The sequence below is a fragment of the Acinonyx jubatus genome, chromosome B4 (genome assembly GCF_027475565.1).
Source record: "Acinonyx jubatus isolate Ajub_Pintada_27869175 chromosome B4, VMU_Ajub_asm_v1.0, whole genome shotgun sequence".
In the NCBI taxonomy this organism is placed as follows: domain Eukaryota; kingdom Metazoa; phylum Chordata; class Mammalia; order Carnivora; family Felidae; genus Acinonyx; species Acinonyx jubatus.
The window spans coordinates 108,588,102-108,611,906 of NC_069387.1; the positions used below are offsets into that span (position 1 = coordinate 108,588,102).

Here is a 23,805-nt window from a genome sequence, read left to right on the forward strand (position 1 = left end):
GGGTATTGGCCTAAAAGTAATATGAAAGGGGGAGTGGATAAAGAGTATAGATAGGAGACTTAGATACAAGATCATTCTGTAGTTGAGTAAAGTTGAACCTAGGCTATGGTTACATGGGGTTACATTACACTACTGTATTTTTATACATATTTCAAACTGTTCATAATAAAATGTTATAGAAAATAACTTATCAGACCTTACAATAGGTAGTATCTATTCAGTTAAAATTTTGTTTCATTACACACTTTATTAAATTTGGGGAACATAGTGTTATAAATATTCATGGTCCTACCCCTCACATTGTTTATGGCTTAAAAGTAAAAACAATTAGCAATCTCCTCTCCTTCCCCAAAATTATGAGATGGACCAAGGAGGGCCTTGTAAGCCATGTTAAGGCATTTGGGTTTTCCTTTGAAAATAATGAGAAATGATTTAAGTGTTCCAACCAGAGAAAAATATCAGATGTCTCCATATTATTTGTTCTAACTTGAGGAACTGATTGAAAAAGGGCTAGGTATGTGTGATCAGTTAGGAGGTTATTAAAATTGTCTAGGCTTACAGTGGTGAAATTGCAATACAAAGGCTGAACAGGAAAGGCAGAATAAGCAAAGAAGTTGAAAAGAAATGGTGGGTGAATAAATATTATGTCATAAAGCTAGGGTCTGAAAAGTCAAATACCGACCAGAGGTTAGCAGGATAAGGATTTATTGCCTAAACCACATTAGCCACCATGGTGTTTGATCTTGCCATTCCTCTTCTCAGAAACACACAGTGGTTTCCCATGGCCCCTAAGAATGTCTACCCTCCTTGTTGTGACATTCAAGGTCATGCTCTCATCTCTCTGTGTATCTATCTCTTTTTGCATTATATACTCTGGGTGCACTGATTTGATCTGATAGAATAAGAACTTGTATAGCTTCTTGCTTTGGAAGGTGCTGCTCAGACTGGGCCTAATTCTCCTCTGTCAAAATTTGTCTCACCCTTGTAAGTCTTATTAGCCCAAACACCCAACTCCTCCATAATCCCATGTAGTCTATATCCATTCCTCCTTTCTGCATGCTCTAAGGACATTAACTGGACCTCAGCTTTATACTTAGGTAATAACCTCAGTGTGGTTTTATAAATATTATAGTCGTTTTCAGATCTTCTCCCCAACCAAGTTAGAAACCTCTTGAGGTCAAACAGTGTTATCTTCTTCGATTACCTCACCTATTTTAGTAACCGGTAAATACGTCCATATTATAACAAAATCTAGATTTTAGCTTATATGCTCAACCATTTTTTAAATATGTGTGATAACCTTGATATCAAATGACAAGGCAAACTTATGAGAGTGCATAAAATTCTTTATTTAGAACAATAAAGTATATGTATATATATAATGTAATTTCAAATTCAAACCTGTATAAAAAAGGGTCAGGACATATACCTAGTTTAAAAAGTACACATATAGTATATACACATACACATCACATTTTACAACGTTTTTTATTTAATTACACTTCAGTCATAATAAACTAGAATAGTGTTGACATACATTTACATTACAATATGCAAACTCCAATCTATGAATGAACTAGCAATGTATCTATGCATCCATCTAAATGTTTGAATACTTTTCAAGTCCATCAATTTAAAAAATAGCGACAAATGGACACTATAATCACACATTAATCCTTAGAATATAGGATATTTTTATTGAAAAATTTTGAGCCTTATAGCTGAGAAATCAAGTAGTTGAAAATACTATGTTTTTAAAACAATTTTATTTTTAAAAACATCATAAGGATGTAGTTGGAGATGGCAGTTATAAATTTACAATGCTTAGGAAACATTTTAGGATTATGAATATCCACTTTAAATTATTTCTAAAACATCTTGTTAGGAAATAAAAGTACCATTACTTTATTTGTAACAAAGGCATTTCCAGACTTAATGAAAAGCAGCAAAACCATAATTTGTGCAATAAAATATCATAAATTAACTAGTTAGAATTTCAATGTTTATATTTTAATGCCAATTTTACAAAATAATACTGTTTCAAAGACAAGCTGGCTTACTTTAAAATTCTTATCCCACCTTCTAATTTTAAAATGAAATTTATGGATGACCCCTTTCCAAATGGATTATAAATTATTTTTTGGCACTCAAAAACTTTAAGCATCTTACAATTCTGTTCTAAGCTTTTAATAAAATGACAGCATTTAAATGCTTAATTTGGTGCATTTCCAAATGTTGCACATATCTTATAGTATCTCTTCCTGACTAAAATGCACTTGTGGTTTTCATTCTTCAGAGGTGATCCAAAAATGTTTACTTAAGCAAAGGAAAAAGCCATCTCTTGTGTAAATGGTTACCCAATTCACCCTATAGGAGATTGAATTTTACTTTTACTAATGGATCCTATTTACATTACAAACAAGAATAGCAATGACTTTTTGTGTTCAAATTGCTTATTCACAGATTAGAATGGAATATCTCATATGGAATAGTTTCAGATCTATTTTGTTGTCTTTGTCAGTCAGATATCAATAGGTTTCACACCTAAGGTGTGACCTCCAACTTCACCATAAATAAAACATGGAGATCCAAAGAGAAGAGGTGAGTTACCAATATCAGTTAACAGCAGAGAAGTTTCTCACAATTTTTTCCAACATCTGCCTCACTATGCCAAACTGTCTTTTGAAAAATTTCTAATACGTGGGAAATGGCTAAAAGCCTCATATTGGAATTACATTTTGAAACCAAAACCTAGCTGCAGAAAAATATTGAGATATCCATGAATCATGAATCATGAATGGATTTTTCTGTTAATTTCAAACCTCAGTTGAATTAGAATACCAAAATATGCCACAAAGTTTCCCCGAAGTACTTTCATACTCAATTAAATGTGTTAATTCTTACTAAAAGCAAACACTACATTAAAAAACACATGTTTTCATTCTTCATATACTTAATTCTTTTTAAAGAGAATAGGGTACTTATTCTATTATCATATTGAAAAAAACTGAAATTTGTCTCTGACTCATTAAAAAATGGCAGTGTGGTAAGCACGTTAGATTATAATACAAAATCCGGCAACACTTTGATATTACTGGGCAGGCACCATTTATCACAGAGCCAGTTTCTTTATAGACTTGTGTTCTACCAAAGAGGTGCAAAGCTTTTAGTATAATTTAGAATCTGCAGACCTCTGAGATCATTTTAAAAGGCAATTCTGGAACATTTCAAAAGATATCAGATACATGGCACCAATTTAAAAGGTGATTTCATGATTGATAATATCAGTTGTGAGTCTTCCATGATTTCTGAAGGATATTCAGCACACATATCAGATAAAATAAAGCAAATGTGTGTGTGTGTATGTGTGTGTATATATATATATACACACACACATACACACACACATATTCATCTCAAAGCAGATATGACATATAATTCCCAAGCAGCCAGCATCCAAAATCATGTTCAGCCTTTTTCTACTGTTCATGCATTTTATTGAACTTTAGTGTTTTAAAAATTGGTAATTCACGTAACTCTCAATGAACTAATACATTTAATTAGGTAGAATATATTACCCCTTGCCTATGATGCCAGATTTCATAACTTGCTGAATTTGTTATTTAACTCTATTGATTAGGACCATGTCCTTGAGTGTTAAAACCCAGCTCCTGCCTTTGAGAATAAAAGTGCATTTATTGTACTCTCAAGCTCATTAAACAGCATTTTCTCATGGCTAAGAAAATCAAAACCATTGGTGAAATAAACTATTAAATTGAGAAGTATCAATCTTCTCAATCTACACCTGACCTACACACATAACTCATACTAACTTATATCTAGTTTCTTCAAAAAAATCAGTCACACACTGAGAGTCAGGTCCTTTCAGCAATTAAACTGATCGCTGGTTTTATTACTAAACGTTTGATCCATGGGATATTTAAGGGCCTGAGTAAGTCAATGCAGCTTCCCAAAACACCTGGGTTGTATCTTAGAGAAATGACTACCATCTGAGGAAGCCCAGCACTTTAGAGAAGGAAGGGATCGTAGAAATCATCTGGGCTTTTTGGTACAAAAAAGCGCAAAAGCCGCTTCACTGGAGTTGTATTTGGATCCTCTTTTAACATGAAGTCCAACTATACTAGAAATTCTTGGACTTTTGAAATAAAGGAAAGCTAGCAGTTTTTCATGCCCTTTTGTATCACTACATTGAAAATGATCATCTGAGGGGGTAGAACATGACAATAATGTTATAACAAGAATTAAGTTATAATAGAAAGCTTTGGATCCCTTCATCTGTATGTTCATGATCTACTGAAAGAATCTTAAACCACAAGAAACCATTTCTTTAGTCAAATGTTCGACTATTAAAAAAAATGGCAAGGGAAATTCACAAAATGTCTTACAAGTTTTAGTTTAAAAGCATGATGTCCATCTTGAGAATTCTTACCAAATTCACTCTTAATACAACAAATGCTGTCACACATTTTAAACAGCAAACTGACATGCATAACTACATAAAGCTCGCTATTTTAAATTCATAAGTATTAATATAGAGTGCCTGATTTTAAATAAATGGATCCCTTAAACTGATAATGGTGATTATATGAGAAATAGCTAAAATTTCCTGATTCCTTTCATTCTTATAAAAGCCAAGTAACCTAATTTTCAATACCCATATTACCATGTGGGTGTGGTTTTCTAATCTTAGATACTAAATATAATTTTTAGTTTCTCTCATGATGTAAATTGAAAATGAGACCTTCATACATTCAGCAATTTCTATTAAGTCCCTTTACATAACTCTGTAATAGTTTTAGAATATAAACATTTCATAATATATTTTGCAAGCACAATTTATACACTCTATAAGTGGTAGGGGAAAGGGGTGCAAAATGTCCTCCTCAGTGACCGAGCTGTTCAGTGTTCATGGCTTCTTTGGGCCATAACTCCTTTGGAGAGTCTCCTCTCTGCAAAGGCATCAATGTTTTTTTTAGGGGGTGGTTTTTTTTTTTTTTTTTTTTTTTTACATTTTTATTCAACTTACTTAAACCAAAGCAAACCAAAACCAAAACAACCCAGTTCGTCCATTTCTCCCAACCACCCCCCATCCCTTGCAACTACCAATCTGTCCTTTGTATCTATGAGCTTGGTATTTTTAATTTTTTTACTTAAAAATTTTTTTTAGATTCCACATAGAAGAGAGATCATATGGTATTTCTCATTCTGACCTATTTCACTTAGCATAATGCCCTCAAGTTCCAGCCATGTTGTCACAAATGGCAAGATTTCATTTTTAGAGCGGAATCCACTGTATGTATAATACGTGTGTTATATACACACACACGTAACACATTTTCTTTATTCATCTATTGATGGACACTTACATTGTTTCCATATCTTGGCTATTATAAATAATAATGCAATGAACATGGGGCTTATACATCTTTTAGAATGTGTTTTCATTTTCCTCAAATACCCAGAAGTGGAACTGCTGGATAACATGGCAGTTCTATTTTAATTTTTTTGAGGAAACTCAAAATTTCCCATAGCGACTGCACCAATATACAGTCCCACCAACAGTGCACAGGGTTCCCTCTTAATTCTTATCTTTTTGGTAACAGCCATTCTAACAGGTATGAGGGATATCTCATCGTGGTTTTGATTTGTATTGGTCTGGTGATTGATGGTGAGCATCTTTTCATGTACCTGTTGGCCATTTGCAGGTCTTCTTTGGAAAAACATCTACTCAGATCTTCCCATTTTTAAGTTAGAGGTTTTTTTTTTTTTTGCTATTATTGTAGGAGTTCTTGGTAGATTTAGCTATTAGCCCCTTATCAGATATATGACTTGCAATTATTTTCTCCCATTCAGGTTTTTTTTTTTCCACTTTATTGATGTCATCACTGTTCTAATACAATACTGACTCCCAAGCATGGATAGATCCAGCTAACCATGTCCATTTGTCTAGTGGGAGATAGGTTTATGTCAAGAAGAGACCAAGATCAGACCCAGACCACTAATTAGCAGCTACAAGGCTGACATGTTGCCTACTCCAATCATTTTGTTCCTACTGCTTTCTAAATGTAGACTGGCTGATGCTGTTGAGTTTTTGTTTTTAACATTTTTTCTAGATTCATTTCAGAAAAATTATCCCCACTATACAGGATGAAATCTACTTGCAAAGACCAAGATTACTATGAACTGCAGGTTGTAACTGAAAATAAAGCTATGTGACTTTTCAGCAATTAGACACTTCTGGAGGCATGCAAAATGGTGCATGCAATCTGGGACACGTGCTTTCTCTCCCAACGTCAGTTGCAAGTTCTAAATGAGACCACCAGTCCCCCAGGTCTTTAAAATAGAGTCCTGCTCCATGCAAGGTCTTCTTTATAGATGATTAATTCAGTGCCAGTTTCACAGTAAAACACTTTGTTCCAATTTGTGAATCATCCATATAGAGTCATGGGTAGCAAGAACAGATAAAAATGCAGTCTGTTACTCCAGACAGAATATGAATTTGTTTAAAGCTGCTTCATTTATGAAGCAAACATGAACTGTTACCCGCCTAGAGAGGAAAGAAAAGAGAGAGATTATGGTGTATCTGCTTTCTGCCTTCTTTCCATTCTCAATAGCTGAATTCATAGGACTACAGAATGAGTAATATACTTAAAATACAAGCTTCACTTACACAAGCTACAAGAACTTGACAAATCGTTTCCTAGATGCAATGATTAGTCACTCTCCGTGACCTCCCTGGTAACATTTAACATTATCTGAATGATCTTACTCATTGTTTGACTCTCTCCTCTCATTAAAATGCAAGCTCCATGAGGACAGAGACCTTTGTCTATCTTTTTTACTGCTGTACTCCAACACCTAGAATAATACCTGGCAGAGGAAATATTCAGTAAATATTCCTGGAACATAAGGATGGATGAATGAATACCCAGTGGCCTTCACACCCATTTGCATACTATAGATTGTTTCCATTTGTGGTAAGAGGGTTATTTTGCAGCCTTGAATTTCTCTAACCAAGCTATGGAAAGGTAGTATATACATGGTGAGGGGAGAGGGTTTTTGAAAGACAAAGACAGTGTCTAGAGAGAAATGCAGTAGCATTAAGGAGGCATCGGTGGAGAAGCTAATAAGAGACCATCAACAAACAGCAGCCTTCTGGTCACTGAGCAATGCCAGTATCTCAACTGCTAAGCCATCACTTCTCCCAACTGAGGAAACAGCAGCAGCAAGAGGGCTTTCAATACTGTCAGCCAAGAAAAGGAAGAAATCCTGGCATCACATCTGGACAAAGTCTCTGGGGAGGTTCATTTGGCCTTAACATAACTTATACTTGTTGAAACATTAAAGCCAGGCATTGTTTCAGTTCTTCAGAGCTGGTGCTAATCCACTGAGCTTTGGACTCAGCTTTTAGATTTTCAACTTTCACATTAAGTCTCTCCACTTACTTATTTTTTTCAAAGATCGTATCTTCACAATATCTTCAATCACCACCCCTAAATAACCGTGTATGTTGCTTTTTCTTCCCTACTCAATACCCTTCGTCCTTATTTCCTGAATTCAAATATCTCAGTTTTTAAATATTTGACATCAACACAAAGATTATATATAAACTGCATAAAATTCCACAGTATAAATGGTAAGAAGTGCACTATTTTTTTCCGCTCTCTCTAAATGAATTTACTACAAATTGTACTATGACAAATTATCAAACAGAGAACTCTAGAAACTATAGAACCTGCATCTGGGAAAGGAGAATTAAATCCCAAGAGGAAAATTAAGAAACAATTAAGAGAAAACTTCAGAAATCCAAAATATATAAGTAGATGATATTTTTAAAATAAGCCTTGATTAAAAAACCAAAAGGGAATCACACAGAATACAAAAGGATATATTTTTTAAAAAAGGAATAGCTTGAAATTCTAAACTTAAGTAGAGAAGATTGGAAATCTATTTCTAGTTTTGTTCCCAGGTCTCTTAGCAAAGAAAATAAACTTGAAGGTTGACAACAGTTTTCCCATAAAACAAAACAACAATTTTTATAATGATACCCTGGGATCCTTGCAACCACCTCATGAAATAAGCAGGGTGAGTCTTATTATCCCCTTACTAGAACTTGAAAAAACAGGGGTTAAAAGACAACTGACCCATCCAATAACCTACAGCTTAACTATTTGCAGAGCCATGGCCTGAACCCAAGTCTGATCCCTTCTTATCCTCTATGTGTGTGTCCTCAGAAAGAGCTCAAAAGCAAATCCTCTGAAATTCTTAAGAAATATCTGGTAAAGAGTCAGAGATCTTGGCAAATCCTGTCTGTGCCAAATGATAAAAATTTGACTCAACGTTACCCATATTCCAAATCTAGGATCTATTATCACCTATCTTAGCCCAGATCTGCAGGAAATGTCCAGGTTGTGTTTCTTTTATGAATCTCTCCACCAGCCTACTTGTAATAAGTTTAAGTTTATTTGAGAGAGAAAGTGGGGCTAAGGGCAGAATCCCAGACTGCACTGGCAGCACAGAGCCTCATGCAGGGCTCAAACCCATGACCCATGAGATCATGACCTGAGATGAAATCAAGAGTCGGATGCCCAACTGACTGAGCCACCCAGGACCTCCCAAAATTACTTTCAACACTTACCATGCTGGGGTGTCTCAATAACACTGACAAATGAGTGTCTACAAACTCATGTTATTTACTGTCAACCAAACAGGGCCTTCTCAGTGATGCAGTCCTTCTTCCAAGGTCTCAATTAAAATTCTTTGTAGATGACTCCCAAACCCCAAATCTATTACCTCCAGCCCTGACTGTTCTTTGAATTTCCAGTCTAAGACATTTGCCCCCATCAATATTTATTAACAACTCCTTCTCTTATTTCCTTTTAATGGCACCGCCATCTGGTTAGTCTCATAGGCTCCAAATTATCCTTGAGTACTACCTGTGATGTCAAGCCTCACATTCCATCAGTAACTAGAATGTGTTGATTATTTCACTGCATATCTCCAAACAGATCCATGCTTTCCTATTTCCATGGCCCTCACCCCAGTTTACGTCATCATTCTCTCACATCTGTTTGGAAGATTGGCCTCCTAGGTGGACTGCCTGACTCCAGTTCACTGCTTCCATTCATCCGGCCACACCAACATTTCATTACTTTCATAATACTCGGTTTTGACTGTATTACTCACATCTTTTTGAAGCCCTCCCATAGCTCCTTACATTACTCAATAGAGTACACGTCCGTATTTGTAATTTTTCAAACTGATGCCCACATCCTTCTCAGCATTTCAGCCCTTCATGTGTGACCTCCCACTGTAGTCCAACTGTACAAATGGACTCTTGAACACTTTCTCTGTACTTTTGGCCTCTCTTAGTTTATACCAATTGCAGTGTCTGGATTTCCCCTTCCCTATTGCTATTAAAATGTTACCAGTCATCCAAGATCTAGCTCAGTATAAATGCCACCTCCATCACCTACATGATGAAGCCTTTCTCCTATTGCTAGTGATTTCTTTCTCCTTTCAGATAAAGCAACTGTTTATGGGTGTGCATACTACAGTTTTTTTAAAAAAAAATTTTTTTAACATTTATTTATTTTTGAGACAGAGAGAGACAAAGCATGAACGGGGGAGGGTCAGAGAGAGGGAGACACAGAATCTGAAACAGGCTCCAGGCTCTGAGCTGTCAGCACAGAGCCCAACGCGGGGCTCGAACTCACGGACCGTGAGATCATGACCTGAGCCGAAGTCGGCCGCCTAACCAACTGAGCCACCCAGGCGCCCCTGCATACTACAGTTCTAAGAGGTCTATCCATACATATCACCATCTATATCTCTGAGTCAAGGACACATCCTGTACAACCATAATCAGTGCCTTTGATCTCTTATTGCATTTTCCTTGTAAGCTCCTTTCATTGTTTTAACTTTGCAAACTTCTAGTTTGCTTTTAAAAATAGGTTATTATGCATATGTCTTACTTCCTTTGGTAGGCTATAAGCAATTTAAGGACACAAGTAGGCTATATTAAGCTTTGCATCCAACAATGTATCTACTAGAGTGTGTTGAAATCACATTTGTGGGAAGAATTAAGAGTGAAAATTTTCCTATAATATACTCTTTTCTTTCTTTCTCAAACTGCTACACACAAGCTAATAAATGAAAAATTCTTGTGGAATGCCACTTATGAATACTTGGCATCAGCTAGTCAACTAAGTCGATTTTAAACTATTTATATAGATTAGTATATTTTCTCTTAGCACCGGTTTCTTTTGTTTCTAGTTCATTACCTTATATTCCATGTTATTTCCTTGTTTTCAAAATATCAAACCTTTCCTCTTTTCATTTTCCAATTACAGGTTATTTCACTTGAAGAACTAATTATTCTATTTTTTGTTCTAGTATTCCAATATTTGTCTTCATTTTTTTTTAGCTGGTGAAACTTCCACTTGAGGGAGAAATCCTTGCAATAAATCTGAGTCATTCCCTGTAATTTCCCCTTCCTTGTTAACCAAGAAAATGACTATAATCCAAATCATATCTAATATTTAAAATATATAACAACAACTGCATATTACATTTCTATCTTGGTACTTTTTACTACGGCTTTCTTATTTCTCAGCAAATTTCCTCTTACTGCATCCTATTCTGCTCTCCCAAACCTTTCCTTCACCACAATCCTCTCCCCAAATTACAAAGTTCTTCATCAGGCCTTAAACCTCTGTTGGTATAGGGACAAGCAAAAGGCTTTTACTCTACACAGTGGGTACTCAGTAAATGGTAACAAATGATACCTACATATTCACACTTTGGAGTCTGCAGATTCATGATGAAACCTGGCTCTTTTGTCTTTCTTTTTCCTATCCTTTCCAGGTCTATTTTTGTTTTTATTTTCATAAATTTTATTCTCATATCATTGCAATTTTCTGAGATTCTCATCTTCTCCATTTGTCCTCCAACAAATATTTATTCATTACTGTATGCACAAAGTAGATGTTATAGAGTTTGGTGGGATTCCAAAATGAAACTCAGAAACAAACCTTGCCCTGTAAGAGCTTATGGTTTAGCAGTGGACACAAAATAACTATAAAAGTAACTGTGAAGTCCTATTAATGTGTTAATATTACATGAGTATTACATGTCATATGACATAGGATTAGAAGGCTATAAATTTGGGAAGTCAGCTTTTTGGAGATAGTGGTATCTGAGTCTTGGAGAGATTTGCACACCTGATGAGTAAGATATTTATGAAGGAGAATGCCAGTTCATTCCTTATCCATTTCACATTGACTACTCAATAATGTGTGAGGAGTTTATTTCTAAATGATCCAGAGCTTCTTTTTAAACCTAATGTGATTGAATGTATACATGAATAACATTTTACATTTTAAGAAAAATAGTCATTTCTCATGACTGTATTTCCCCTTTGGACGCTTTACTTTCCTATTGACCCAAATCAATAAGTTAAATACACACGCACACACACACACACCTACATGATAAAAATAAATCCTACTTCCCCTTCTTAAAGATTTTTAAAAATTTATTTTATTGAGGTACGAACACTTAATGTGAGATCTATCCTCTCACCACCTATTTAAGTACACAATGTAGCATTGTTAACTAGGGGCATAATGTTTTATAGCAGGTCTCTACAATTTACTCATCTTGCACATAAAAAAACCCTACTTCAGAAGAACTATCTTCCTTACCAGTGGTTAAACTTTCATTCAGGATTTATTCACTCTGTCATTCAACAAGTATTTGGTTTGAGTCTACAACACATAGGCAACAAGCTGAGTTGCTATGAGGAGATACAGCAGAACAGGCTCAATTCCTATCCCTGAATGTTCCCTGACTAGCAGACATATGCAGAAATTGCTTGACCATGGTTGTTTTCAAATGCCATTTTTTTCCCTCCTAAACAGGTGCCCTGGGTTTTCCCATCATAATCCATTCTCCAAACGTCATAGGGCAAATACCACAATTAAAAACCACATGATTAAAGACCTGTGTGCCAAAACAGGATCCCAGCGATGCAATCCAAAACCAACCAGGACATTACTTGAGCCTTTAAGACTCAATTAACTATTTAATGTGTGGTTTCTGGATGTCTAGCTTAAGGGAACTGAAATGGCAGACAGGAAAGCAACAGTCAGGCTCATGTTGGGGTTGAAGGGCAGAGGAATTATTTTTCTTAGAAAGCTAGGATTTCAACTTGGAGAGTACTGCTCCAGAAAATAAAAAGTATTGAATGAAAGGTCTATTCATTAACATTATTTGACAGAAAACATGACCTTAGAGAGGAGGTAAGATCGTGAGCAGGGGGGAAAAAAGTGCTATTTATGGTTTGGATATGGTGATCCAGAGCACAATTAAAGGCTGAAATGAAGTCTGTGTAATAGCAGGGTTAAAATGTTAGAGAAATATGCGACATTGTTATTGTATCATCTTATTTGGGACTGTTGGAAAACGTTTTCCAACTATCAGAGTGAGCTCCTGGAGAAGGCTATTAAAAAGCTCTCTGGAGAGAAATCTCAATCTGGGACAGAAATGAAACTGGAAGGACAGTGATCTACAAAGAAAAGGCGAAGCTCACCACAGACCATGTATCTCATAACCCCAGAAAGTGGGTGATCTTCTGACCATGAGGGAGGGCAGGGAAAGAACTGAAGACTCAGGAGGATGAGAGGACATTCATACACCACTGTGATCAATGTGTCGAGATCCGGTGGCCGTAACAAAACTAACAGCCTGTTAGCACAAGTAGAAATGAGAAGGGCAGAACTGACGTTGGCTCAGGTGGGTGCCATTCAGGGTGCCCTCCCCCGTGCCCTCCCCGTCCCCCACACTAATCCAGGGTCTGCCACTCAGCAGCTGTGAGAGTAGATAGGAGAGGAGGTATGAACATCAGGTATCTGTTTCTGGTGTAGGTTTACTGCATCCTGGCTCTGGACAGTCATGGGGCAGGTGGCCCTTTACCTTGACAACTCTCTTCTCCTGATTTACAAGCTATTTTGATCATTTGTCCTTTTCCTTAAGATAGCAAGGAAAGATTTGTGGCATGCACTTGTTTACAGCATCTAACAAATGAGTTACTTTTTTCTATTACGTTATGGTAGTCACGCCTAACTGAAATTAGTCTTATTTTTACTTCCTCTATTAATATTATCTTATTTTAGTCCTAATTTGTTCTATTCCCCTTGGTTAACTTATTTTCTGGCCTCAAAAATAGTAAACACTTGACTGTTAATTTTTTGTATCCCTTCCACACAGGATGAATCCAGTAATCAGAACGACTAATCACTGTTTGCCTTTCAAAATGTAAGAACACACATGACTGCATTGTGCACATCTAATTCATTGTAACAGCTTCAGTTACCACACCAACATCAGTTTAATAGTCAACTTAATAAATTTTGTTTCTAAATTTTGGCATCTAAGATTCTGTAGGGTTCTTGTTTAATCTTTCAGCTTAAATTCTAAAAACTTACCAAGGCACAAAAGTAACAGTGTTGATATAAGCCACAATTACACCTCTTGAAACTCTCTCTCTTTTTCTTGCAGCATACTGAAAAACAACAAGAAAAATGCTTATTTGCTTTTGGACAGAGATTCTGAGGTACACCATGATCTGGGCATTGTAAAAGGTAGGTTTTTTTTTTTTCTGTAAATACAGTAACAAAAGATGGCAAAACTGAGTGGAAAGTTTATCTTCATCAGTAATTCTAAAGGGAAGAAGGAAGACCTCAACACAGTCTTCCCCAAGTTGTTTAAAAAAATTCTCTCTCTCGCATATGCAAATACACATACTAAACATGCCTATCTGTACTTCATAGGTGTATCTGTATATACGAAGGCATGATACGAGAGAAAGTAACATGCCAAACGAAAACTATAAACGGGGGGTAAATCAAGGCACTAGTGCTGGAGCAATATGGGGTAAGGGAAGTCAAATACATGAAGTATGCAAGAGAAAAGTCACTCAAGTATCCTGACTAGGAAGTAACCTTATGAACCAGGGTTGCAGGTGCAGTTTAGAAGGGCGAAGGGGAAGATCCTGCCGCAGCTCAGCAAAGACATCATAAAGGGGTGGATGAAGAGGTTTCCAAAGCGCTAAGAGACGGACAGAGGAATGAGCATGTCCTGGTTGCTAGTGTGGACATGGAGATTATGCACAAGTGTGCCTCCAGAGCCCCATGACGGGCAGTTTAAGCAAGATTCTGCTGAGTACAGAAATAGAGCTGAGACAGCCAATATTGATACCTTAAGAGGAGTCACGAGGACCACGTGAAGGTATATTCTATAGGGAAGCAGAGATGTAGGACTGAAGCAAGTGTGAGAGGTAGGAAGTGTGGATAAAGACTGCAGATATGCATTGGGAGCTACCACTGAGAGCAAACAACTTGTTAAAAGATGTATAAGCACGTGCAGGGCAAGTGAAATGGCAATGTCAATCCTACTTATGCACATATTTAGCAAAACAAAATACCTTATCTCATTATCCTCTTCGTTAATCTGTATATTTTCAACTGTCCTTGTGAGATTCGGTTGTTTCTTCTGGGAAAAGAACAAGGACATAGATTGTAGAAACATCAACGGACAGTATAATATTCAAGAGGTAAATGGTCTCTACTTTGATCTTTATGTCAATAACTCCAACATCAGGGTTTTGTTTCCCAGCATGTAAAATATTTCTACAATAAAAAGTTATGAAAAATGCACCGTATTAGCGACTTAACATTTTCAGGGTGCTGGAGGTGAAAAAGCAACGAAGAAACAAAGATTTAAATGGTAATCAAATTCAAAAGACATTTCAAAAAGTTGAATCGTAATGATTTAGCACATTTTAAAATCTGAGACAGGTTTCTGTAAGAAGAGAACAAAAGAAGAAAAATCCAAAATAGCAGATAATACAAATGACATTTCTGTTTGGCTTTAAGTGCATCATATGTTTTTCAGTCTATTTCTTCCTTTTTACATTTAGTTCAGGCTATTAAAACCAGTTATCATTTCTTAGGTGTACACTTAAAAACAATTTTTTTTAACATTTCTTTATTCTTGAGAAAGAGGGAGGGAGGGAGGGAGGGAGGGGCAGAGAGACAGAGTGTGAACAGGGGAGGAGCAGAAAGACAGAGAGAGGGACACAGAATCCTAAGCAGGCTCCAGGCTCTGAGCTGTCAGTACAGAGTCCGACGCGGGGCTCGAACTCAAGGTCCATGAGATCATGACCTGAGCCAAAGTCGGACGTTTTACCGACTGAGTCACACAGGAGCCCTTTAGATGTACATTTTCAGATAGAGGGGTTTTCTCCAAAGCATGATAAGGAATGAGGGCAAAGCCTTAAGATTTAGATTTTATTGAGACTAAATTAAGGTAGGATCTTTTCTCAGAAAAGGGGTGGCTTGTTAATCATTTATGTAAATGTAGTATGAGCAAATAAACATCTGAAGTTCAGGAAGTTTTGATCAAGAAATAAAAAGAGTAGCAACCCTTACCTTCCAGTAGAAGGCTCCAAAAGCAAATCCGATTACAAGAGAAAAGCACGCTGGTAATGCCATGACTGCCCATTGTATGCTGGAGTCTTCTATGGGATTTGTGGCCTTCCCTGTAAGGAAAACAGTACAGTGGTGAACACGGCATATCCATGCTAGAGGTTTGCTCTCATGCTGTGTGTGGTTGGCCCCACCTGTTGCCATAACGTACTCTTGACCTATCTCTGTTTGGAATATTTGGAAAACTGGTTTTTCTGCTGAGCGTTGTTTTGGGACAGCAATACAAGTCCGTGTCGTCTCCAAAATAGGTAGGAGGAAAAAGAAAAGAAAACCCACAGAAGGTTATCTGACTTGGTTAATGTTGACACATATGGACCACAGATGACATTTTCCGAAAAATTATTTACAATGTCAAGGAAATCTAAAACCTTTTCACTTTTTCACTCGTGACATCTTGCCAAGAAATTTTAGAGGACGTGTTGCATTCTGGATCAAGGTCAGTATGCATTATGCTGTTTGGCCTGCTGCATATATTAAGTCATTAAATATACTTTGTGGTTAGGGTCCTTTTAGGTACCTCACCCTCAGAGTCATGGCATTGCCTCACCACATCTCCGGTATCCATTTACTGCACACCAGAGAATGCCCAACACGGTGCTAAGGACTAAAGGTTTCATTTTTCAGACTTACATTGGAAAGCCCCAGAGTACCAAACACTAAGAATGGTTGAAAGAACCAGTGTCCTCTCATTGCTTACTCTAAATAAAGTAACAGCGTGAGAGAGAAAACGTGTGAGATTAAATTGGTCCTCCTCAGCTTTGATCCTGCTTGGCAGAATGATCGATGAATTAAACAAAACACATCTCCCACAAGGGTCTCTTCTCCTGTATCTCCTTACAAGGAACAGCTTAGCTGTTAGAACACACGGACACACATGCCAACTGGTAAGAGTCAAACCTGAAAAGGTTTTATGCATTTTCAGCAATTATAAGAACAAAATGTAAACTAATCCAAGGTAAAGTGACCATTTGGGGCTATAATATTGCACAAGATCTGGGTTACTGTGTCAGCCTAAGGTCACCTATTTAACATATTAAGTGCCTAAAGTGTATAATGTAAGAGAACCAAACCACTGTTACGTGTATAAACATTTACAAGGAGAAAATGAACTTACAGATTTAACCTGAGAGGCAAGAAACAAATGCTATCTACTGCAGGGAGAACAGGAATTGCCCATTTCCCCACCATTTGTAAACTGGGAGCAGGAAGTTCAATTCTAGGATTCCTGTTTCCCAAAGGCTCTAATAGGAAGTGTGTGTGTGTGTGTGTGTGTGTGTGTGTGTGTGTGTGTGTGTTAAGGGGAGGGTTAGTGAGTCATGGGTACCCCTTACACATAAGGAACAGGGAGACTATCTGGATAGGGAAGTTGGGTCATCTATCCTGAATCACTTCCTTAAGACTCAACTACTGTATCTTCTGGCCCACCCCCCATCCTACAGCCCCATGGGAAAGGAGTTTCAGGAGTTTTAAAGTGGAGTTCAACATGGATTCTTTCAGCAAAGTAAGCCAGAGTTACAAAATGCGATTTGGTAGAATTGAAGTAGTACTACTGTCATTATGATAATATAGCTATTTTAAGGGTTACAGAAGATTATGTGTGCTAGTCTGGGATTTGACTACCACTTATAAAAGAGTTTTCTCTTAGAAAATGGATTCAGAGTTATAAGCAATTTTTGCCATTTTAGGCATTTTAATATCACTGTCTGTAAATAACTTGGCTATTTGTGGTTGCATTCCAGTAACAAGTTTGATTTCTCCCAGGGGGCCATTCTGCTACGGCCCACAGTGTCTATTGGGACTGCTGTGTAGTTATGACAGATTTGACCACGTGACGTCCTGGAGGGATCCCCTAATGAAGGTATCCAGAGAGAACAGAGGAAGCTTCTGATGTTTTTGTCCCCCGACTCCAATGGAAAACTAATGAGCCAGGATGGTGCTATGGAAAATTCCATTACATATGTTTGGATAGCCAGATGCCCTGGAATCAAGGCAGCCAAACACCCTGTTTTTCCCCTTCTTTCAAAAAGCCAAATCTTGAATTGAGCCATTCAGACCACAGGAAGGACCAGGCCCACTACAGCAACAAGCAGAAGCAGGCTACTAGAGAAAGAGGCATTCTGGGATTCCCCACTCACAATCTTTCTCAGGTAGGACGGCCCCTAAAGAAGGTGTTCCAAACAAAGCCATGCTGGAGGAGAGATCTAATTAAAGAGAACTCACCTCATGCTTCCAGAGTATTGTGACTTTTTAACCATTTTAAAAGTCCTTCCCCTCCCTGCTCCTGGACTTTGGCCCCAAAGTCTTAGCATCTAAGACATAGAAGCAATCCACTTGCCAGAGGGAGGGGCCTGGTAAAGACCGGGAGGAGAAAGGGACCAGGAGAACTGAGAGCTTCACCTCCTTAAGGGGTCAATGTTACCTTGCTTTTGTTATTTCTCATTAATGCAAAGAGCTTAATAGCCAGCCTTTGGTTCTCTCCACTGATACTGCCATCCCTCTTGCAGAGAAAGAAAAAGGATGTTGTAAGAAAAGGCTTGTTCACACCTTCATAGGTTGGCTCCCAAGAATTTCTATTGCTGCTATCTATGTGGGATCAATGAGATTTGAACTGTCTGCCTCAAGGCCCATATGGTGGGTGTCTGGGGTCAAAGCCCAAGCTAGTAACAAGGCTTTGCTTTTAGTAAAGATTGTCCCAGAAAACTTGTGAGGTAAGGGGGCTCATCTGGACAGGATTTGAGTAATCCCAAATCCCTGGGTTGTTGTTATAATGGTTCTCTCGTTATTATGAAAAGGGTCCATTGTCCAAAATTTATGGGAACTGATTTGTTTGGTTTGACTTATAATACACAACATATGTTCAAACACAGGACACAAAAAACTGTGCTACAATTTTGCTGAACTACTATTTCGAATGATTCTGCTTATGGGCATCACCATGTCTGTGAACATGGATCTCTTGGTGCTTAGAAAACCTGTAGCTCAGTGTCCCTCCATGATTCAGATTCAAAGCTCACTGTAGGCTTGCCACATTTACTGACCCACAGGCTTGGTGTACCTGACAATTCTAACAATTAATGATGAACACATACATAAGGCATTGTGAGAAATAAGCCCACTGGCCCAATCAAAGGAGGGACACAGAGACTCGGAGCACAGTGAAGTGAGGCTTTAATCAACGTTCTTGCAACATTGGGTGTCTGAGGGACAGGCACGCTCAGGGAAGTTGCGGCAAACCATTTTTTTCCTAGCATGCAAGTCCTTCCTCTGGTTCCTCATTGGCTGAGTAATAGAGGTTACTGCCTGGGACACAGACAATGCCTATGGCCCATGTCAAGCAGAAAGCAGTCTGACTGGAACAAATGTACATTCCCTGAGGTGACACAGAGACTTTCAGTCCCTCCTCCCTTTGCTCTTGGGCACATGCTCATTGCAAAGCCTGAAAAACAGAGAGGGTAAGAAGAACCAGGAAGTGAAATGTCTAAGGGTTTGGGTCTCCATTGTGTGTGTGTGTGTGTGTGGGTTCGTACTTATTTCCAATAGGTTGTAAACCTGTTAACTAGATAGCACAGCTTTTTTTTTTAAATTTTTTTTTAATGTTTATTTATTTTTGAGAGAGACAGAGACAGAATGAGAGTGGGTTAGGGAGAGAGAGAGAGAGGGAGACACAGAATCTGAAGCAGGCTCCAGGCTCTGAGCTGTCAGCACAGAGCCTGATGCGAGGCTCGAACTCATGAGCTGTGAGATCAAGACTTGAGCCACCTAGGCACCCCATACATAGATAGCACAGCTTTTATTTGGTACTTCTGAAAATACTGCCCTTACTTCTCACAGGCAAGGCTCCAAGTTCATGTGTCTTAACACATATAAAACTCACAGAAACCTTCTGAAGGAGGTATTATTATCCTTCATTTGACTGGCAAGTCTAGAGAAATTAAGTAACTCACCCAAGGTCACACAGTTATCCAAGGGCTAATGCTGGGATATAAGCCCAGGAGGTCTGACTCAAAGACTCTCTTTTTAGAAGATGTATAAGGTAATGTCAAAGTAAGAATTTCTTCCAATGTTCTTCTTAAATACTGTCTGCAAGGATCTTAAACATCCTTTTAGCTCGGTATATAAAGTTAATTACTTTTACTGTGAAAACCCAATTCCTTTTGGGTAACTTGAACACTTTTATAAGGGAGAATCATGGGATAATACAAGATATGAGAGGACACTCATATCTCAGGACTCCTTCATAGACTTTGGTCTTCCGGCTAGCATGGCCACTTTTTGATTCTTATCCGGAAAACTGGTGTGATCACTTCAAATTTCTCTGGCCATATTCCCCCCAGAAGTCTTACCTCCTTTATGCTACAACTAAAAATGTTTACATACTTCTATTATGATACATATTGTAATCCATACATGGTATATATGATAAAATACTATGAGTATTTTATTTATGTATGTGTCTTTTAGAAAGATGTAAGCTCTACAAGAGCTCGTCTTTGTGCATGGCTATCTAAGTGCTATATTGATGAGTGACATCTGACAGCAGCAAATTATGCAAGATCCATATTTTTTACAAAAAAGAAAAAAAAAAGAAAAAGCAAAACAAAGAAAAAAGAACACTGACCATTCATTTTGTAATTTAAAAAATACCTTCAGACTCAGAGGCACAAGACTGAATAGGTGTTTTATATTCAGTTGTTTTTTGAGAAAGTAGAAAAGACTTTTGTTTCCAACCATGATAATAGCAGATTAGCCCTCCCAACCTAAATAGTTATTATCATAGACAGATTATAGGCGGCAGTTACTTTCATACATTAGCCAACAGATAGCACAAGAATGTATTCCCTAAGAGAGTAAAAACACACATGGTGAGTCCCACGATTGTCTTCATTTTCTAGCTAGGAGGTATGGAAGATAGAGCCCAAGGAAAGTTCAATGGTCTCACTTGAGATAGGGTATCAGAGACTGAAGTTCAGGGATGCAGTGGCCACAGTTTGTGGGGCAGGTTTATTTGTGGGAAAGGAGCAGGGTCGAAAAGAAATCTCTGGAGGAATCTCCTTAAGTCACCAGTTAAGAAACAAGCTGTACATGGACAGAAAGAGACTTCACAAAACCTGGCAATAAACAACACCTGGGAAGCTATGACCTTGGCATTCAGAGACAAAGGAGCTCTGACAAGCAAGAATGGAGAGATTTTCTAAGCACTCAATATCTCAGAAATTTCACGCCTTAGAAATAAGGCTACTCTTCCTCTTTCCTCCATGAAAGCTTAAAAACAAGACTGACAAGGAAAATAGTCTGCCAGTAATTGAACTGCCTACCTGAACAAAACTCAAAAGTCTCTAAAGGAATGAAACAAAATCTGCTTTCTCAAAAACACAGTATCCATAATATCCAGCATATATTCAAAAAATTACTAGTTATTTAAAGGGAAATGTGACCCATAATCAGGAGAAAAAAGCAGTCAATATACACTAACCCTGAGATGACCTACATGGTGAGATTAGGACACAAGATCTTTTAGAGCTTTATTAACTACAGTTGGCACTTGAACAATGTGGGGGTAGGGGCACGACCCCCTTGCACAGTTGAAATCTATATATAACTTTTGACTCCCCCAAAACTTACCTACTAATAGCCTGCTAACTGGAAGCCTTACCAATAACAATCGATTAACGCATATTTTGTATATCTATCCTGTATCCTCACAATAAAGTAATCTAGAGAAAATATATTAAGAAAATTATAAGAGAAAATACATTTATAGTTCTGTAAAAAATCCATGTATAAGTGGACCCATGTGGTTCAACCCCATCTTGTTCCATGGTTCCAGGGGCCAAAAAAGAAAATATTATCATAATGAATATGCAGAATGCAAATCTCAGCAGGAAAATAAGAATCAAAATGGAAATACTAGAATGCAAAATACGAACTTAGAAATGAAAAAAATGCACTAGATCCAAACCCAAAGAATGTACAGCACCAAGAGTGAACCCTATGTAAAATATGCACTTCCAATGATTATGATGTGTCCATGTAAGTTCATCAGTTGTAACAAAGGTACCTCTGGGGGGGGAGGGAGGGCGGGCGGGGAAGGGGATGCTGATAATAGGAGAGGCTGCACATGTGTGGGGGCAGGGAGTGTGTGGGAAATCTCTGTACCTTCTCCTCAATTTTGTATGAATCATAAACTGCTACAAAAAATTAAAAATAGCAAAAAATAAAAATGTACTGGATGAAAAGTTTAGCAGCTTACAAACGGCAGAAGAGTCAGGGAACTTGAAAACAGGTAAGTAGAAATTATACATTTTGATGAATAGAGAAAAGAGATCGGGGCAAGGGAAAACAATGAACAAAACCTCTAACATCTGAGATAATATTAACCTACCTAATATATGTGTTATTGGCATGTGTGTGATTAAATATACTATGTAGCACAAAAGATATTTCTCCTATTTTTTTCTTGGTGCTACAATATTAACTAAGTAGAACATTTCAAGTTAAGATATATATTGTAACTCCTAAAACAACCACAAAATAATAAATTTTAAATTTTATTGAAAACAAAATAATAAAAAAAATTAACCCAAAATCAACCTGGAAAGGAGAAATAAAGAAATGAGGCAAATAGGAAACAAAATGGTAGACCCAAATCCAACCATATGTTGATATGATGATGATGATAATAATAATAATAATATAACTGTATTAAATATAAATGGATTAAACACTCCAATTAAAAGTCAAAGACTTGCTAAAACAGCAAGGCCCAACTATATACTGTCTACCAGAGATGTACTTTAAAAATAAAGACAATAGATTGGAAAGAAAAAAACATACCATGAAAAAAGTAAGGATAAGAAAAACTGGCTCTACTAATGCCGATAAAATATACTTCAAGACAGAATACTAGCAGAGGTAATGAGGAATATTTCAGTAACAATATAAAGGTCTGTTAATCAGGAAACCCATAATAATAATCAATATATAACCACCTAATAATACAGCTTCAAAATATATGAAGTGAAAAACTCATAACCAAAAGGACAAATGGCCAAATCCACAATCTTAAGATTTTTAATACCCCTCAGTAATTGATAAAAAATTAGACAAAAAAATGTAATAAAGATATTGAAGATCTGAACACTATAACCATTTTGATCAAATTTGAGAATGCTACACTCCATATTTGAATGATACACATAAAATAAGTCTCAATAAATTTTGAAAGATTACAGTGTATGTTTTCTGACAACAGAATTTAGAAACCAGTAAGGTACCCAGAACCACATATGTTTAGACATCAAGCAACCCATTTTAATATTACCCATTAATCAAAGAATAAATCACATGGATAATTAAAAAATATTTTTGAGGAAATGATGGAAACACAATATATCAAAGTGTATGGGATGCAACTAAAGTTGTTTACAAGAAAACTTATACCTTTAAGTGCTTATATTAGAAAATTAGAATGGTTTAAAAATCAATGATTAAATTTTTCTACTTGAAGAAAACTAGAAGTTAGCTGAACAAACTCAACCCCAAGTAAAAGGAAATAAGAAAGATTAGAAATCAATGAAATAGGGGCGCCTGGGTGGCTCAGTCGGTGGAGCATCTGACTTCGGCACAGGTCATGATCTCATGGTTCATGGGTTCGAGCCCTGCATCAGGCTCTGTGCTGACAGCTCAGCCTGGAGCTTGCTTCGGATTCTGTGTCTCCCTCTCTCTCTGTCCCTCCCCCACTCGTGCTCTCTCTCTCGAAAATAAACATTAAAAAAATTTTTAAAAAAATGACATAATATAAACTAAGAAGCTAAAAGTTGCATCTTTGAAAAGATTAATAAAATTGGTAGTAGAGATCTTAACCCATGTAGTCCGTTCTTAAAACTTTTCAGATCTGACGTGTTATGTAATTCAAAATTTCAGATTTTACAAAGTTCTGTCTTACAAATATTGTATATAATATCCTCATTGAGGTCTGGGTAGCACACTGTAATCAAACACAGTATTTCTGTAGTGAAATCAAGAAATATTCACTTTTGGAAGGAAAAATACTATATATAAATAGCCTTATCACGGGTCAGGTCCAGTTTTGGTGGCCAAAATTCCTAAACAAACGGATTTTAGAAGTTTTTAAAAATTTTCTGAATTGCAGATTTGTTATGGTGGATTGGTACTAAATTGATTACTCTTATTTATACAGGTAGTTCTTCTATGTCCCTGATCATATGACAGTGCC

General features: G+C 37.1%; 1 protein-coding gene and 1 long non-coding RNA gene across 8 annotated transcripts in view; one reads left to right on the forward strand and one right to left on the reverse strand.

Moving 5' to 3' along the window:
- Positions 1 to 15,072, forward strand: part of LOC128316449 (uncharacterized) — a 248,717-nt gene extending 233,645 nt beyond the window's left edge. The window contains exon 3 of the long non-coding RNA XR_008300382.1: positions 13,582 to 15,072. This is a non-coding gene — a long non-coding RNA (uncharacterized LOC128316449). The remainder of the gene's footprint in view (positions 1 to 13,581) is intronic.
- KITLG (KIT ligand) overlaps positions 1,326 to 23,805 on the reverse strand; it is a 97,081-nt gene continuing 74,601 nt past the window's right edge. For 6 of the 7 annotated variants that reach the window (XM_053226585.1, XM_053226586.1, XM_053226581.1 and 3 more), the window contains 4 exons: positions 15,513 to 15,622; positions 14,507 to 14,574; positions 13,509 to 13,585; positions 1,326 to 6,568 (listed from right to left, as the gene is read on the reverse strand). In XM_053226585.1, the coding sequence (XP_053082560.1) occupies positions 13,546 to 13,585; positions 14,507 to 14,574; positions 15,513 to 15,622 (218 nt within the window). In that variant the 3' untranslated portion in view covers positions 1,326 to 6,568; positions 13,509 to 13,545. The remainder of the gene's footprint in view (positions 6,569 to 13,508; positions 13,586 to 14,506; positions 14,575 to 15,512; positions 15,623 to 23,805) is intronic. The other variant, XM_053226582.1, reaches the window with a different exon arrangement.